Source organism: Podarcis bocagei (assembly GCF_964188305.1).
Source record: "Podarcis bocagei genome assembly, chromosome: 16".
Lineage (NCBI taxonomy): Eukaryota > Metazoa > Chordata > Lepidosauria > Squamata > Lacertidae > Podarcis > Podarcis bocagei.
Window position 1 is genome coordinate 35,068,996 of NC_138142.1, and position 17,704 is coordinate 35,086,699.

The 17,704-nt window shown below is 50.3% G+C and overlaps 1 protein-coding gene and 1 long non-coding RNA gene across 2 annotated transcripts in view; one reads left to right on the forward strand and one right to left on the reverse strand.

Annotated features, from left to right (window-relative positions):
* Positions 1-17,704, reverse strand: part of LOC308575376 — a 137,794-nt gene that overhangs the window by 12,592 nt on the left and 107,498 nt on the right. The gene's annotated exons all lie outside the window — the stretch shown is intronic.
* The window catches only part of KCNN3 (potassium calcium-activated channel subfamily N member 3), a 95,000-nt gene continuing 92,455 nt past the window's right edge, over positions 15,160-17,704 (forward strand). The window contains exon 1 of the mRNA XM_081173562.1: positions 15,160-16,054. Within this exon, the coding sequence (XP_081029688.1) occupies positions 15,275-16,054 (780 nt within the window). The 5' untranslated portion in view covers positions 15,160-15,274. The remainder of the gene's footprint in view (positions 16,055-17,704) is intronic.

Consider the following 17,704-nt stretch of genomic DNA (forward strand, 5'->3'; position numbering starts at 1 on the left):
CGCTCCCGCCGTTCAGTCCCAGCGCCTGCCAACCTAGCAGTTCGAAAGCATCTCCGGGTGCAAGTAGATAAATAGGGACCGCTTTATAGCGGGAAGGTAAACGGCGTTCTGTGTGCTGCGCTGGCTTGCCAGATGCAGCTTGTCACGCTGGCCACGTGACCCGGAAGTGTCTGCGGACAGCGCTGGCTCCCGGCCTATAGAGTGAGATGAGCGCACAACCCTAGAGTCTGTCAAGACTGGCCCGTACGGGCAGGGGTACCTTTACTAGCGTGATCTCTAGATCCTTGTCCTCTACCAGGAATTTTAGACTGACTGACTGACTGACTGTCTGTCTATCTACAGGTATCTATCTATCATCTATCTATCTATCTATCTATCTATCATCTATCTATCTATCTATCTATCTATCTATCTATCTATCTATCTATCTATCTATCTATCTGTCTATCTATTTTTTCTTCAGGTTGCTCATGGTTCTCCCCCTCCACACCCCTGTGAGGTAGGTTAGACTGAAAAGTACAGTGGTACCTCAGGTTAAGTACTTAATTCGTTCTGGAGGTCTGTTCTTAACCTGAAACTGTTCTTAACCTGAAGCACCACTTTAGCTAATGGGGCTTCCGCACTGCCGGAGCACAATTTCTGTTCTCATCCTGAAGCAAAGTTCTTAACCCGAGGTACTATTTCCGGGTTAGTGGAGTCTGTAACCTGAAGCGTATGTAACCCGAGGTACCACTGTAGTGCCTTGCCTGCTTAATGGCCAAGTAGGGATCTGAAGCCTGGTCTCTCCTGGTTCCTAGTCCAACCCCCTAACCCAGCATCACCACTGCCTCTCATCAAAGACAGCATGATTTGGAAACTAGCCATTTCAGATTAACAGCACTGCATTTATTTCCACTGGAAAAAGGGGAAGCATGGGTATGAATTGGGGACCTCGTGATCTGCAGTCAAATGCTCTACTATCGGAAGGCTGTCGGTTGCCTACATTTTGTTGGCATCCATGTCTCGAGAGACAATGGAGTACGCTTCCAGGGGTGAAGGCAAACCGCTGGAGAATCGCACTGCCTGCTGTGGCTGCAGAGACCGGTAACTTGCTGCCTTTGTGGTGTTTTTGCTGTGTTAGCAACACCCAAGTGACCTCTCCAGGGCGCAAGCCTGGGCAGTGTGGCGGTCCAGGCTGCTCAGATGACAGACCGCTCATGTCCTTGCTGATGTGGTCCAAAGGGAAGCAGAGCTTATAAGTGAGGTTTGGGCATCAAATGTATGAATTCATCATCCGGATATGCGCTTCAAGTTACGGATGCGTTAACACGTTGCATTCCGTTTACATTTTTTTAAGAAAAAAATTAAGGGTCAATGTATGTTCGAGCAGAGTCTTAAAACTGCCCCGAGAAGCAGGGATGTAAACCTAAACAAACAATTCCTTCCATAGAAAAAGCTCATAATAGCAGAACTAGTGCAGATGCGATGCAAGGAATTCTGATCGGATCTCCCCTCTTTGTTCATAAAGTAGCCATAGAGGGATGTTGGGATGTCTTCATTTTGATTATATATATTGTGGTTTTTAAGGCTGATGTCTTCTGTGAACCGCCCTGAGACCCCCGGGTATAGGGCGGTATATAAATTCAAAAAAGAATAATAATAAATAATAGTAATTAAAAGCACTGGAGGGCCACAATTGGTCCTGAGGTTCCCTACACCTTGCTGTGGGGATGCTCAAAGCACTGACGTGGGCAGGCATGGGCTCAGAGTTGTACCAGCTGAGAATCTCTCTCTCTGCCCTCTGCTTAATGCTTTTCTGCAGCCTGGGAGATTATCCGCCTCTTCTAAGTATAAGGATATGATTCTTAATACCCTCTCCGGCAGCCGGGGACCTGATGTTTGGATTTTAGAAGTGTAAGAGAGATGTATGATCTCTCAGGAATGCGGGTTGGGACTTTTCCTGGGGGCTGGGGCAGAGATTCTCCCACAGCTGAAGAAGAGGCTATTTCTTCCTGGGGTTAGGGACTTTAACCCAATTGTGAGTTTCTATTTCATTTCTACCCTATTAAGAATGTACGGCCCATCTAGGTCCATACAGTGGCATAGCATGGGGGGGTGCACTGGGGCGGTTGCCCAGGGTGCAAAATAGGGGCACAAAATTTCAACACCCGGTGCTGCCTCAATATTGTTGTTGTTGTTTAGTCGTGTCCGACTCTTCGTGACCCCATGGACCAGAGCACGCCAGGCACCCCTGTCCTCCACTGCCTCCCGCAGTTTGGTCAAATTGCCTCAATATACTCGGTGCAAACCAGGAAGTGGCATTTCCAGACAATGGAACGACTCTTCTTTTCTTATCTCTGTGGCTGCAATCTCCTGGTTGATGCGGACTGACACCATTAGGCAGTTGAATCATAGCTGTCAACTTTTCCCTTTTCTTGCGAGGAATCCTATTCGGAATAAGGGAATCTCCCTTAAAAAAAGGAAAACGTTGACAGCTGTGAGTTGAATGCACATGCTTATTCTGCCTGTCCCCCATCCCCCAGTGCAGCCACAGGCACTGGCAACCAAAGCTACGCCACTGGTCCAGCAGTTTTGCTGATGGAAGGCCCCCAGGCAGGGCACTTAAAGCATCCTTGATTGTTTCTCTCCATCATCTCTCCAGTTCAGGGGTAGACTGCCTTAGGAGATGGAGGGTCTGTTTTGAATTATCCTGGCTGTTGGCATAAGAAGAGCTGCTGGACCAGCTAGCCTAGCATCCTGTTCTTACAGTGGCCGCCCAGGTGTCCAAATGGAAAGGCTGCAAACAGGATCCGAGCCCAAGAAGGACTCCTGAGGTTCCCAGCAACTGGTATTAACCCACTGCGGCCAGTAGCCGTAGACAGCCCTCTGCATGAGTTTGCCTTGTCCTCTTTCAAAGTTGGTGGCTGCCATGGCAGTTTCATCAGCTATCAACCCGAAGAAACACTGCAAAACTTGGGAGTTCTTAGTTTGGGGTTCGTAGTTAATGATCTCTCATCACAGCCTCTTCCTGGAGCAAGCTTTCGTCCATCCTTTTCTGTCCTCCCTTTCCTCAGTCCTGAATCTAGGAAGTTCGCAAGCGGGACCTGACTGGAGAGGAGAATGAAGAATCATAGAAGGAACCCAAGGGTCATCTAGTCCAACCCCAAGTGCTGTGATCACACACACCAGGCCTTCCAAAGCTGAAGCTTGTTATTCCTCCCACCAAATGACCATCATCATCATTATTATTATTATTAGCCCATCTTCCGTAGATTTCAGGGATGGGGCTGATGGGAGTTGGAGTCCCAACAATCTCTGCTGGACACCAGGCTCCCCATCCCCGTCAGAGGCATCCTCCCTCCGAGGATGGAGGTTCAAGTCTGCCGCACAGCTACCTTTGCGAGGATGCAGAGGGATCCCAGCTGCCTGCCGCCACTGAGCATCCTGGACGCCGTTCTCCAGATGTTCTCTTGTAATCCTGGCCTCGCCCCAGCTACTTTCCTCTTTTTGCCAAATAGGGCAACTCGAGATTATTTGGGGAAGGAGGGGTCTTATGTAACTACAGTTACATGGGAATGTGTGGGTGGGGCTTTCTTAAAGCCTGTTGCGGAATTAGGATCACTGCTGTTCACACACACACACACAAACCTGCTCTGGTTTGGGGCTACGAGAAATCCTGGGATGTCAGAGGCCAAAGATCTCAAGTACAAACTAATTTCCAGAGTCTGCACACCTGGGTTAACTGTTTTCTTCAGTCTTCACCTATACTAGCAGAAACCTTTCGTGTTCTGTGTCAATTGATCCAGATTATCTCTCGCATCCTGGCCCTGTGGACTGTGTACCCAATATTCTCTGCCCGCTAGCGCAGGTTCAGTATCATACAGGGTTGTAGCCAGCTAAGTTTTACTCAGAGTAGAACCACTGGCTTTACTGAGCGCCACTAACTTTGGTCTATTATTCTCAGTAGGTCCGCTCTGCCCATTCCCAACCATCATCACCATCTTTTATTATGCTGGGGATAGCTCAGTTGGTGGAGCACAAGACTCTTAATCTCAGGGTTGTGGGTTTGAGCCCCAGGTTAGGCAAAAGATTCCTGCATTGCAGGGGGTGGGGCTGGAGTAGATGACCCTTATAAAGGTAAAGGGACCCCTGACCATTAGGTCCAGTCGTCACCGACTCTGGGGTTGCGGCGCTCATCTCGCTTTATTGGCCGAGGGAGTTGGCGTACAGCTTCCGGGTCATGTGGGCAGCATGACTAAGCCGCTTCTGGCGAACCAGAGCAGCACACAGAAATGCCGTTTACCTTCCCGCCGGAGCGGTACCTATTTATCTACTTGCATTTTGACGTGCTTTCGAACTGCTAGGTTGGCAGGAGCAGGGACCGAGCAATGGGAGCTCACCTCATCGGAGGGATTCAAACCGTTGACCTTCTGATTGGCAAGCCCTAGGTTCTGTGGTTTAACCCACAGCACCACCCGTGTCCCGATGACCCTTGTGGTCCCTTCTAATTTTACAATTCTATTATTTATTAATTGCATTTATATACCATCTCCCCCACCTCCAAGGAGCTCAAGGTGGCATATGTTCTCCCCTTCCTCATTTTATCTCCACAACAACTCTGTGAGGTAGGCTAGCCTGAGAAGCACTGACTAGCTCAAGGTCAGCTAGGTAGCTTCATGGCTGAGCGGGGATTTGAACCCTGGTCTCCCAGCTCCTAGTCTAACACTAACCACTACACCACACTGCTTCTGAATAATATAAATTTGTTCATTAATAACAAATACCAAACCTGCTGCCCAGATAGCTGCAGTTCAATGTTGTAATTAAAAAAAAATTAAATTAAAAAATAAATTTATTTATTTGAGAAACCTGTTTCCATCTGTGGATTTTTGGGTAGCTATTTTTTTTAATTGTTCATTAATTGTTCTCCTTGTTCATTTTACTGGCAGTGGTGTTAAGTGGTTTTCTAATTTGATCAGCGTATAAGAAATATTTTTATCCTCTCTTAGCTCCAGCAGATCCCGGAAGTAGTACAGGTGACTTTTAACCTTGAACTTCAGGTGTGCTGGGCAAATGCAAGCCTCTCCGGTGAGGGGGACAAGCAGTGGGGGCGGGGGGGGGGGAATGTCCCTTCCCTGATTGCTTTGTGATTTGCAAGGCCATTGAGTCCCAGCCTTGCTGGCTGAGGCAGAGCAGGAAGAGAGGTACCTGGATGCTGTGTCCATGGCAACCTGCCACCATCAACCTTTGGAGGAAAGACAGTGTGTGTGTGCGGATGGGAGCCTCTTAGAGAGCAGAAAGCGGGAGAGCAGAGTTGGGGGGGGGAGCATTTCCCCAAAATAAGCAGGTGGATTATCAACAACTCGTACATTAGGAAACCCATTACTTTCCCAATTACTGCTGGCTGATGATCAGGGTGCGCTTGTGCCAAAGGAGGTTTCTTATAAAGATCAAACCTGTGCCTATTATTATTATTATTATTATTATTATTATTATTATTATTATTATTATTTCCTACTGTCCTTTTTGTTCCCTTTCTCTCTAATCCTCTCTTTCTTGTCTTTTTGATTCTATCTGTTCTAGATATTACTTTATTGCATTGTAAAAACTTTAATAAAAATTGGGTTTTTGTTTTTTTAAAAAAAGTTGCATACTATTACAGCAAAAGAACATGTTCTTGGTGAATTGGTGAGCTGAATTCTCCACATGGGGCAGAAAAGGACTCCCCATTTGAAGTCTTGCAGAGTTGCTTGCCAGTCAGAGTGGGTAATACTGAGCTAAATGGACCAAAGGTCCAACTCAGTGTCTGTGTGTACTGTATGTATGTGTATATTTAGCAATCTTTTAATCAATTTTAATTATAATCAATCTTTTAATGTGGGCGTGCACACTTTTCAGAACCTGCTTAAAACATTTCAGCCTATTGAGACATGTAGAAGTCATGTGTTTTTATTGTCAATATTAATTATTCCCTTTCTTAAAAATAATGTTTTTAACTCTATCTCTTATTGTCAGTGTGGAGCAGTGGTTAGCGCGCTAGACTCCAACCTGGGAGACCAGGGTTCAAATTTCCACTCAGCTACAAAACCCACAGGGTGAATCACTGTCTCTCAGCCTTACATACCACACAGGGTTGTTTTGAGGGAAAATTTGAGAACTATGTACATCCCCTTGTGCTCTTTGCAGGAAAAAAATAGGATATTAATGTAATAATAATAATAATAATAATAATAATAATAATAATAATAATAATAATATTTTTGTAACCCACTTAGATGTTCTATGTACAACCAAGCAGTATGTAAATTTTATTAAATAACTGAAAATAGACACCGGCTCCATCGTCATAACAACCACTTTGAGGCCTGCCAAACCATCCCTAAAGTTGCGATTTTCCCAGAAGCCTCCAGGTTTGCCTGTGCTCTTTCTCTCTTTTTTTGGCTTCATTTGGCGTTCCACTTGGGACTCTGTATTTGGCAGATTGGCTGTTTCTCTTTTCCTTCTGTAAAGCTCATGGATGAAAGAGATTTATTTCTCAAAGGCAAGGACTTCAACAAGAAGGGAGGGTGGGGAGTTTGGCTTTCGGAACAAAGACTGCAAATGTTTCCCACGAAATTACAATGGGCACTTTTTCCTCCTGGCTTCCATGGCGATCAGTCCCGGTTATGTAACAAGTTTGGACTCTTTTGCAGAGGACAACTGGAGGGAGGCGGAAGTGGCCAAAGGGGCAGTGTGACATTGGCCGGCCATCAGCTTCCAGAGCGGTCATCTGGGGTGCAAATGGAGAGAGACTGTTGTGCAGTGGTCAGTGGTAACAGGCTGGGTCCAGGCAACATGGAGGGGAACTAAGAAAATTCTTGGGAGAAACTAGGCGCTTAGATTGGAGAGATAATCGTTCCGACAGAAAGGAGAGCTCCAGAGATTTATTTGTGGTCTTTGTTTTTTGTTTAATGAAGAGTTTACAAGTGGGAATTGCAGCAAAAACATTGCAGCATTGAGCGATCCTGTTCAGGGTTCCAATTGGCCAGCCATGCCCCACTTGGGGCTACTCCATTCCATGCCCTCTCTACCCAGTTTCCCCAGTTTCCTTTCCCAGTGGACACTTAATGTACTGTGGCTCCTTGGGCCTCACTGGAATGGCTCCCGAGAAAGGACACGCGTCACCAAGAAAGAGGAAAAAGTGGCCGTGTCTCGGTGCCATTTTAGAAAGAAAGAATGGCTACAATTGCAATAGGAATACAAGAAATCTCAGCCTGGTGGAGAAGACAGCCCTGTGTACCTGCTGTGGTCTAAGCACTCATTGTGAATGGTCCACTTCAGTGCTCCCTCCTGCCCTCCCTATTTCAGGTTTAAAGTACACTAGACAGTCCTTTAGGCAGAAGATACATTCAAATAAGGTGTTTCGTAGAATTCGTACTGTTTAAACGGAAAGGGTTCTAACCATCGCAATAGGTGTTGAAATTCTAGGAGGTTGGATAGTTATGATGGAATGGTCTCAGGGGTGACATGCACATTTTTATTCCTATTTATTTCTTATTATTACTTTGTAAAAAAAAAAAATACCTTCAAAGAGAGGACTATCCTCTGTAAAGGACATACAACACATACGTATAAGAATATGAGCCAATGGTCCATCTAGTAATAGAATCATAGATTTGTAGCGTTGGAAGGGACACCAAGGGCCATCTAGTCCAACCCCCTGCAATGCAGGAATCTCAGCTAAACATAGCTGTCAACTTACAGATTTGAAAATAAGGGACCAGCAGCCAAAATAAAGGATTTTCAGAGCACAGGTATGTTCGACTTCTGAGCCCTTCCGAGCCAAAGGCAGAAAGCCCAGCCAGCAGCCAAACAAAGCCTCAAGTGGTGGTTCCCACAGCGCAGCAACCCGGCAAAGGGGATGCAGCAAGGAAAACCACCGTCACCTCTCCGCTGGGAAGCACTGAGCAAAGGCGAGTCCCCAGGCAACGCGGCCGATTTGATCGGCACAAGGCGTGCAAGCTCCACCCCCAGTCATTCTTAGGCTCCTTATTGGGTGAGCAATGCAGCCAAGCAACACAGTTGGAGCCTCCCTCCTCCCTGGCCGGCAGGGAGGGAAGGAGAGGAGCTGCTTCTTTTGAAACCTGGGATATTTAAGGGACATAATAAGGGACAGCAGCCGGACATGGCACTGGGATAAGGGACTTTCCCGCCAAATAAGGGACGGTTGACAGCTATGCAGCTAAACATCCAGTCTAGCATCCTGGTCTCAGAGCTGGCCACCCAGACCCCTGTGGGAAACCCTCGCCTATCCCGCAGCTTCCAGCAACTCTTATTCAGAAGCAATGATAGACCTCTCCTCCGTGAATCTGTCTGATCCTCTTTTAAAGCCTCCCAAATTGTCAGCCATCTTGCAGGTGGGAGTTCCACTGTTTAACTCAGCGCTGTGAGAAGAAGGTCTTCCTTTAACACTCCCGATCGCTTCATCGGATGTCCCCGAGTTCTAGGGTCATGAGAGAGAGAAAAAACAGTTTTCTCAATCCACTTTCTCGATGGCATGCATAATTTCATAAATTGCTTTTGTGTCACCTCTCACCTTTTCTCTCTAAACTCCAAATGCTGCAATCTTTCCCCATAGAGGAGTTGATTCGTCTCAATTATCATTTTGTTGCCTTTTTCTGAACTGTATAATACCCATCTTAATTGTTGTAACCTGCCCAGGGACCTTAGGGTGAAGGGCAGATAGAAGAAGGAGGAGGAGGAGGAGGAGGAGGAGGAGGAGGAGGAGGAGACAGGGCCTGAGTGGATATTTTTGTGGGGAGGCGATGTGTTTGGTACTTTTGCAAACTTAATGTTTCCTTAGTCTAAGCATACAGAAACCTCCCCAATTACTCCCTTTTGGAAGTATTTGTGTTGGCACTCACCACCACCTGATTTCACTTATAGAAGGAACAAAGTAAATTTATACACACACACATCATAAATCTATTCCGTTTTCAAAGTCATTCAAAAGACTCGGAACAGAAGGAACAAAAATCTGCATCAGCCACTTGATGCAGCTGTTGTTTGAGCCAGAGCGAAAGGCGAGGGAGCAAGGAGGTGGTGGGAGGGGCCTTAGCTTAGTGGGCGGAGCATCAGACATAGGTGAACCAATGATATGGCTCAGATGTCTACACTTCTATTTAAATCAGCCCTTCATTAAGAACGATGAGGACTATAATAAATTGGGGGGGGGGGTAAGCGCCATAACTCACTGGGTAGCGCATCTGCTTTGCTGGCCGAAGGTCCCAGATGCAATCCTTGGTGTCTCCAGATGGGACTGGGAGTCACTGCAGACACAACTAAGCTGGGTAGACCAGTTGTCTTAGTTGGTAGGCAGCATCTGACATTCCTATTTAAAGCAGCCCTTCATTTGGACTTGGTTAGAGTGTGGTGCTGATAAGGCCAAGCTTTCAGGTTCGATCCCTGTATGGGACAGCTGCATATTCCTGCATTTCAGGGGGTTGGACTAGATGATTGGGTCCCTCCCAACTCTATGGCTCTATGACTGACGAAGACTAGATTCTTACTTTGCTTTGAGGGAGAGTGTATTGCAGGCATGGCCAAACTCAGCCCTCCAGATGTTTTGGGACCATAGCTTTCAACATTTCCTCTCTTTTTTGCGAGGAATCCTATTCAGAATAAGGGAATTTCCCTTTAAAAAAAGAGAAACGTTGACAGCTATGTTTGGGACTACAACTCCCATCATCCCTGACCACTGGTCCTGTTAGCTAGGGATGATGGGAGTTGTAGTCCCAAAATATATGGAGGGCCAAGTTTGGCCATGCCTGGTGTCTTGACAGCAGATTTGTATGCAAAAGAGCCCCAGCATCTCCAGGCGGGGCTGGGAAAAATATCCCCTGCCTGAAACCCTGGAAAGCTGCTGCCAGTTGGTGTGGACCAGGCTTCCTCAACCTTGGCCCTCCAGATGTTTTTGGCCTACAACTCCCATGATCCCTAGCTAGCAGGACCAGTGGTCAGGGATGATGGGAACTGTAGTCTCAAATCATCTGGAGGGCAGAGGTTGAGGAAGCCTGGTGTGGACAGTACAGTACTGAGCCAGGGGGAGCAATGTTTTGACTGAGTATAAAGCCACTTCTTAGGGGAGGGCTAGAAGGCTCTTACAAGTGGGCCCCAGCAGACCCATCCATAGCTGTCAACGGTTCCCTTTTATTAAGGGAAATTCCCTTATTCCAAACAGGATTCCTCGCAAGAAAGTGGGAAAGTTGACAGCTATGGACCCATCCCCAAACGTCCAGCTGGGCCAATGTCTCTCCAACCACAGAATCTTCTTGTAGAGCTCAGATTTCTTTCTTTTTCGGCTTCAATATTTTCCTTAGACCATTCTGAGACAGACGGTTCTGTTGGTTTTCCAAGTAACCCTTCACTAATGGGCCATTTCGAGTCAGCACCCTGCAGTTCCTTTGGGAAGTATCCGATGCAGATCCTTGCCGGCCGGAGGCAACCTTTGCATTTAATGCAAAGCGCAAAACGCCTCGCTCCTGAGAGTTTGGAGGAGACGGGAACCCCGCTGCTCCTTCTGCATTTGATGTCGTTGTCTAACGGGATGTGAAATTAAAAGCAATATTTCTTAAATGAACCCGTCCTGCTGCCTAGGGCAAGCAGGACGCGGGCAGAGAGGTGTAAAGCATATGGCACCAACCGCCATTCTTGCTTCAGAAATAGCATTAATGTGCTCCATTTGGTGGCTAACGCGCAGGAACCTTTAAGTGTACTATCTAAGCGCACTTTTCACAAACTGCACAGTTGGTGCCCTGTGCCATTTTACCCTTTGGTAGGCCAGCTATCAAGCGGGTTTACTGCCTTTCGTCTTCAGGGGGCTTTCCGCATCCTGCTGCCCAAATGGTTTAACCTCCAGTGTTACACAACAGTCCCCTCTTTTAATATTCTAATTAAATAATCATCCTTCAACAGCCAGCAGTCTGTGGCTACAGAGCAGGCTCAGGGGGCCACATTTGAGACTTTATCGCTTTAGAGAAAAGGAGAGTAAGAGGTATACAAAAATATCCATAGCACAGAGGGGAGTTTTTCCTCCCTCGTTAACATCCAAACTGGTGGGAATCCAGTGAAGGTGAATGTTGGAAGATGAAAGAAAGTACTTCTTCACATAAAAGGTAAAGGGACCCCTGACCATTAGGTCCAGTCGTGCCCGGCTCTGGGGTTGCGGCGCTCATCTCGCTTTAGTGGCCGAGGGAGCTGGCGTACCGCTTCAGGGTCATGTGGCCAGCATGACTAAGCCGCTTCTGGCGAACCAGAGCAGCACACGGAAACGCTGTTTACCTTCCCGCCGGAGCGGTACCTATTTACCTACTTGCACTTTGACGTACTTTTGAACTGCTAGGTTGGCAGGAGCTGGGACCGAGCAACGGGAGCTCACCCCGTTGCCGGGATTCGAACCGCCAACCTTCTGATCGGCAAGCCCTAGGCTCTGTGGTTTAGACCACAGCGCCACCCGCGTCCCTACTTCTTCACATAGCACATCGTTAAACTGTGGAACTCACTCCCACAGGAGGCAGTGATGGCCAACAAATTGGGTGGCTTTAAAAGAGGAGTGGGCAAATTTGTGGAGAACAGAGTTATGTGAATGGCTGCTAGCCGCTATGACTCTGCTCTGCCTCCACAGCCGGGGGCGCCAATGCTTCTGAATACCAGTTGCTGAAAACCACAGGAAGGGAGACCTGCTTTTGTGCGCAAGGGGGCTTCCCATCTGGCTGGCAACTGTGAGACCAGGATGCAGGAGTAGATGGAGCACTTGCCTGATCTAGCAGGTCTCTTCTGTTCTCACTGGTCTGGTTTTGAGCTTCTTTAATGTCTCCTAGTCCCCTCCACCCCCACTTTTGGTACTTCTGCTAAATTCGGGTGTTCCTTGCATTTGGTTGGTTACTCTTTTGGCCAGTGGTGTAGCGTGGGTTGTCAGCACCCGGGGCAAGGCAAGTAATTTTCACCCCCTAGCCCGTGGATTTGCGCCCCCTAACCCTAACCCCCAGATGTTGCGCCCGGTGCGGCCGGCCCCCCCTGCACCCCCCACGCTACGCCACTGCTTTTGGCTTCCCCTCTATTTGCAGCCTGAACACTGGAAATAGAGAATGTTAATTCGTACAGCATCATCAGAATGTCTGGTTTTTGGAGAGGGATGGCAGATCAGTAGTGCACCCATAAGTTCTCAGGTTCAATTTCTGCCATCTCCGGTTAAAATGACCAGGAGATTATGGAAGATACCACTCTCTGTCTTGGGGGGGGGCTTCTGCCAGTCATAACTGGTGGTACTGGGCTTGATGGGCAAACAATCTGACACGGAGGGAGGCAGCTTTACAGAGCAAGCTTAAGGGCAAGTCCCTGACCCGAGGAGATTACAATTCGGGGAGGGAGGAACAGGTAAATAGCACTGATGGCTAGGGCCCATTGGGGCTGGGAAGGCAAGGAGCCCAACAGTAGGTGGCACCAGAACCAATGAGAGGCCAGGCCAAGAGATTATAGCTTTGCCCCTGAGGGAGCTGAGCCTCTTGGTCAGAGAAGAGCTTTTTGCAAACACTCAGCTGCTTTTTGTGTTAATGGATGTAAAATGCATCAAGACTGATACTCCTTTTCTTCCTGGCCTGAATCTTCCAACCTTCCAAGCTTCATAGGATGACCTCATGTCCTGGTAAGAGGAGACGGCGAAAACTTATCCCATCCACTTTCTCTCCTCTCTCTAAGGTGGGAATACATACTCTCCAACATTTCTCCGATGAAAATAGGGACATCCTGTTCCATCATGATCATTTTATTATTTCTCCTCTGCCCATCTGTTTTTTGTTGTTGGTGGTGGTTCAGCTGCGGCTTTCTGCTTCCAGAAAAGAGAGAAACAGCCACCATGTGGTACCCTGCCCTCTTCTGATATGGAGTATCAGAGGTTGGATGGCCATCTGCCATGTATGATCTCACTGATATTCCTGCGTTGCAGGGGGTTGGACTAGATGACCCTTGGGAAGTCATCCAGACCCTAAGGAAGTCATCCAGATGACCATTTCTCTCTTTCCTGGAAGCAAAATTCATAGTACAGTGGTACCTTGGGTTAAGAACGTAATTCGTTCCGGAGGTCTGTTCTTAACCTGAAACTGTTCTTAACCTGAAGCACCACTTTAGCTAATGGGGCCTCCCGCTGCCGCCGGAGCCCAATTTCTGTTCTCATCCTGAAGCAAAGTTCTTAACCCGAGGTACTATTTCTGGGTTAGCGGAGTCTGTAACCTGAAGCGTCTGTAGCCTGAGGTACCACTGTATGTGCTTTGGGTAAGCATATGATACACCAGGCATAGGCAAATTCTGCCCTCCAGATGTTTTGGGACTACAATTCCCATCATCCCCGACCACTGGCCCTGTTAGCTAGGGATGATGGGAGTTGTAGTCCCAAATCATATGGAGGGCCGAGTTTGCCTATGCCTGTGATACACCACGTCCCTATTCACTCTGGGGATCAACTCTCATTTCACTGTATGTCATATGTCTCTATATGCGGCTTTATTCAGTCAGATCTGTCTGCACTGACTGGCAGCAGCTTTCCAGGGTTTCATAAAGAAATCTATCCTGGCCTCACTTGAAGATGCTGCCGGGGATTGAACCTGGAGAGGCCTCTCGTTGGATATTTTGGGAATAGAGTGTTGGACTAGAAGGAATCACAGAGCTGGAATGGGCCACAAGGGTCATCTTGGCCAGCCCCCTGCAATGCAACAATCTTTCTCCCAAGGTGGGTTTCGAACCCACAACCCTGAGATCAAGAGTCTCATGCTCTATCGGCTGAGCTATCCCAGACCTGGCCTGATCCAGCAAGGCTCTTGTTACCTACGCAAACAAACATACATAGATTAAAGAGAGACATATTTATTTGGTTTGGAGTTGTTTCACTCCATCCTTCCACGTGCTCTCAAGAGGGATAGAACTGACTGGCAGATAGACTTGTTGTTGTCGTTTAGTCGTGTCTGACTCTTCGTGACCCCACGGACCAGAGCACGCCAGGCACTCCTGTCTTCCACCGCCTCCCGCAGTTTGGTCAAACTCATGCTGGTAGCTTCAAGAACACTGTCCCACCATCTTGTCCTCTGTCATCCCCTTCTCCTTGTGCCCTCCATCTTTCCCAACATCAGGGTCTTTTCCAGGGAGTCTTCTCTTCTCATGAGGTGGCCAAAGTATTGGAGCCTCAGCTTCACGATCTGTCGTTCCAGTGAGCACTCAGGGCTGATTTCCTTCAGAATGGATCGGTTTGATCTTCTTGCAGTCCATGGGACTCTCAAGAGTCTCCTCCAGCACCAGAATTCAAAAGCATCCATTCTTTGGCATCAGCCTTCTTTGTGGTCCAGCTCTCACTTCCATACAACACTACTGGGAAAACCATAGCTTGAACTATACCGACCTTTGTTGGCCCTTCATGGATCACTGCCTTGCCGTGGCGAAGGGGCTTGAATAACTCAGAGAAGCTATGAACTATGCCGAGCAGGGCACCCAAGATGGACAGGTCATAGTGGAGAGTTTTGACCAAACGTGATCCACCTGGAGCAGGAACCGGCAAGCCACTCCAGTATCCCTGCCAAGAAAACTCCATGGACAAAGACAACAGGCAGATAGACAGACTGGTATAAATGAGATCAGGGAAGCGATGGAGAGAGCGAAGACAGACACACGCCGGCGGGTGAAAATTCCACCGGCAAACCTTCGCAGCGGATGCCGGCGCGCAAAGCTTCACCTGTTGATCTCCCCACCTGCCTCACACACCCCACCTCGGTGCCAGCGAGCCCTGCCGCGGACTCCTGCCTGGGCTCGCGTGTCCGATGGCTCAGCATCGCGCGGCGATCCCGAGGGAGCGCAGCCCAGCCGTACGCCCAGTCGAGGGCAAAGGCGCGGCGGACTCCAATTCCCGTGGTGCCGCGGGGCGCGCACAGGCGCACTGGCCGCCGGTGCCTTTGGGGAGGGGGCGGCGGGCGGGGGAGGGGGTGATGTCAGCCCGGCGGCTGCTCCCGGGCAGCCAATGAGCGGCCTCCGACGGCAGGTGGGCTTGGCTGGCGGCGCGCGCGAGAGGCAGCGCTGGCTGGCTGTCCATTCAAGCCCCGCTCGCGGCTCGGCTGCAGCAGCTGGCGCCGGCAGCTCCGGGCCGTCGCTTCTCCTCCTCCGCCGCCGCCTCGCCACCCCGCCCCGCAGGCTGGGCATCCGAGGGGGCCGCTTGGATGCCCCTGCCCTGGGGGAGGCAGCGCGCTGAGCCCGGGCAGGGGCAAGCCAGGGCCGGGAGATGGAGCCGTCGGGGCCCTTCCACGACTCCGGCGTGGGCGATCTGGACGCCGACGAGTCGCGCCCGCCTTGCCCGCCCTCGGGGGACGAGCCGCGCCCGTCCGCCGCGCCCCCCAGCTTGGCTCCAACGGCGGCGACGGCGGCGGCGGGTCCCCTGCGGGCTCCTCCCCCGGTGGCCGCCCTCCGCCCTTCCTCCCGCCAAGGGAGCCAGCCCAATGTAAGCGGCGAGCACTGGGCGGCCCCGGGCCACTCGCCCAGCTCCAGCGGCGGCGGCGGCGCGGGCGCGGGCGGCAAGCACCGGCAGGCCAGCCCGCTGGCGCACCGGCGGGACAGCAACCCCTTCACCGAGATCGCCATGAGCTCGTGCAAGTACAGCGGCGGCGTCATGAAGCCGCTCAGCCGCCTCAGCGCCTCCCGTCGGAACCTGCTGGACGCCGAGGCCGCCGCCGAACAGCAGCCGCTGCAACTTCTGGGCGCCGGGGCTCACCCGCCGGAGATCGTCATCTCCCGGGAGGACAACCACTCCCCGCAAGGGCTGCACCCCAACACGGCAGCGCTGTCGGGGACCGGAGGTGCCCCCCACAAGCACCCGCCCGTCGGGGGGCCCTCCTTCGCCAAGGCGCCCAAGCGCAAGAACCAGAACATCGGCTACCGCCTGGGCCACCGGCGCGCCCTCTTCGAGAAGCGGAAAAGGCTCAGCGATTACGCGCTCATCTTCGGCATGTTCGGCATCGTCGTGATGGTCATCGAGACGGAGCTGTCGTGGGGCTTGTACTCCAAGGTAGGCGCCGCTCCCCCCGGAGCCTCGGAAGGCGTGTGTGTGGTTTTATTTGGGGGGCGGATGTCCTGGAAGGCGCCTTCCAACCTCTCCAAAAAGCGCGCACCGGCGCTCTCCAAACCAAGAAGGCAATTTCTGAATCGCGACGCGTGACTTTGTTGGGGAGGGAGGGTGGAAGGAAAAAAGGGGAGCCACGTCTAAAAATTGGTGAGGGTATTTAGCATCTTGTGGGGGGTGGGAGGTGGCGTTAACATATCTCAGTCGTAAAGAGGGTGGGATGGAAAGCTGCTCCCCCCCCCCCGCCAACAGCAACCGAAGTTGCGCGCATGAATGTGCTCCCCATGGTAACGTTAGCGCCAATTGAAGTTTGCCTGGGTTTCCCCCTCCCTCCATTCACAGTTGCGGTTGGTTCTTTTTTGGGGGTGGCGGAAGGGATGGCATGCTTAGGTGAGAGGGAAGACTGGTGGCTCCTTCCGCCCAAATTGCTACCTTACCTCCCCAGAAAGAAGGCTTGATGGACCCCCCCACCCCCTTCTCCAGTAAGAGAGGGATACAGGTGGTATGGGGGGGAGGTGGTAGATAGAGAAAGAGAGAGAAGGGCGGGGTCACAGTGCTTTCCCCCCTGCTGTGTAATCCAAACCGTGCCTATTCGGAATTAAATCCCATTAAACCCGGCGGGGTTTACTCGCATGTAAATGGGATCGGGCATGCAGCCTGGAGTGCATTTTCCCACCTAGCCAGCGTCCATCTCTATAATCGCTATTGGAAGATGCTTGGGGGTGGGGAGCAGGGGGAAAAATGGTCAGTGGGTTTCTGCTCACAGTATTCTCTTATTTTTCACCCACCCGACTTGACTCTTTGGCTTGCACACCCTACTGCAGTCTCCATAGGAGAATATTCCAGGATGGGGGGTGGGCATTGGTGGCTGCCGTTTAAGGCTTGTAGTACATCATAGCGGAGGGGTGATGGGTTGCATTTTGAGAGCTCCCCCACCCCCTGACTCAGAGCCAAGATTGTCCTCCATGTTCCCCCTCTTTCCTCAATCGGGGTTTTCTATGGGGTAATCTGGGTGTTGCTTTCTGTAGGGAGCTACTGGGGGTTGCAGCTGAAAATCGTGTGATTTTTGACGAGAGAGAGAGAGAGAGAGAGAGAGAGAGGAGGAGGAGGAGGATGGACAGGAAACCCCTTAATTATTTGAGACATGAGGCACCTCCTTTCTGGGCCCTGATGCTGCTGGGTTCGTCCCCCCCCCCCCGAATCTGAAATGCACATTGCTTCTTCTTCCCTCCTCCCTTCTGCTGCTGCTGTAGCTCAGTGGCAGAGAATGTGATTTTGCATCAGAAGGTATCTGGTTCGATCCTCAGTGGCATCTCCAGGTAGGGAGGTCCCCTTCCTGCAACCCTGGAATGCTGCTGCCAACCTGTGTAGACAATATTGAGATCAGTGGTCTGAACTCAGGCAGCTCCCCATGTTCCCTTTTTGCTGGCCCTTTTCAATAAAAAAAAAGCACTTAAGAAAAGCCTGGCTGGATCCGGCCAAAGGCCATTTAACATGTTGCTCTCAGTAGGGCACACCTCTTCCTCCACTAGATTTATGCAGGAATTAAAGGGCTTTGGGGCTCAAATAACTCCTCAAACCCTTGTTTAGGGGTCC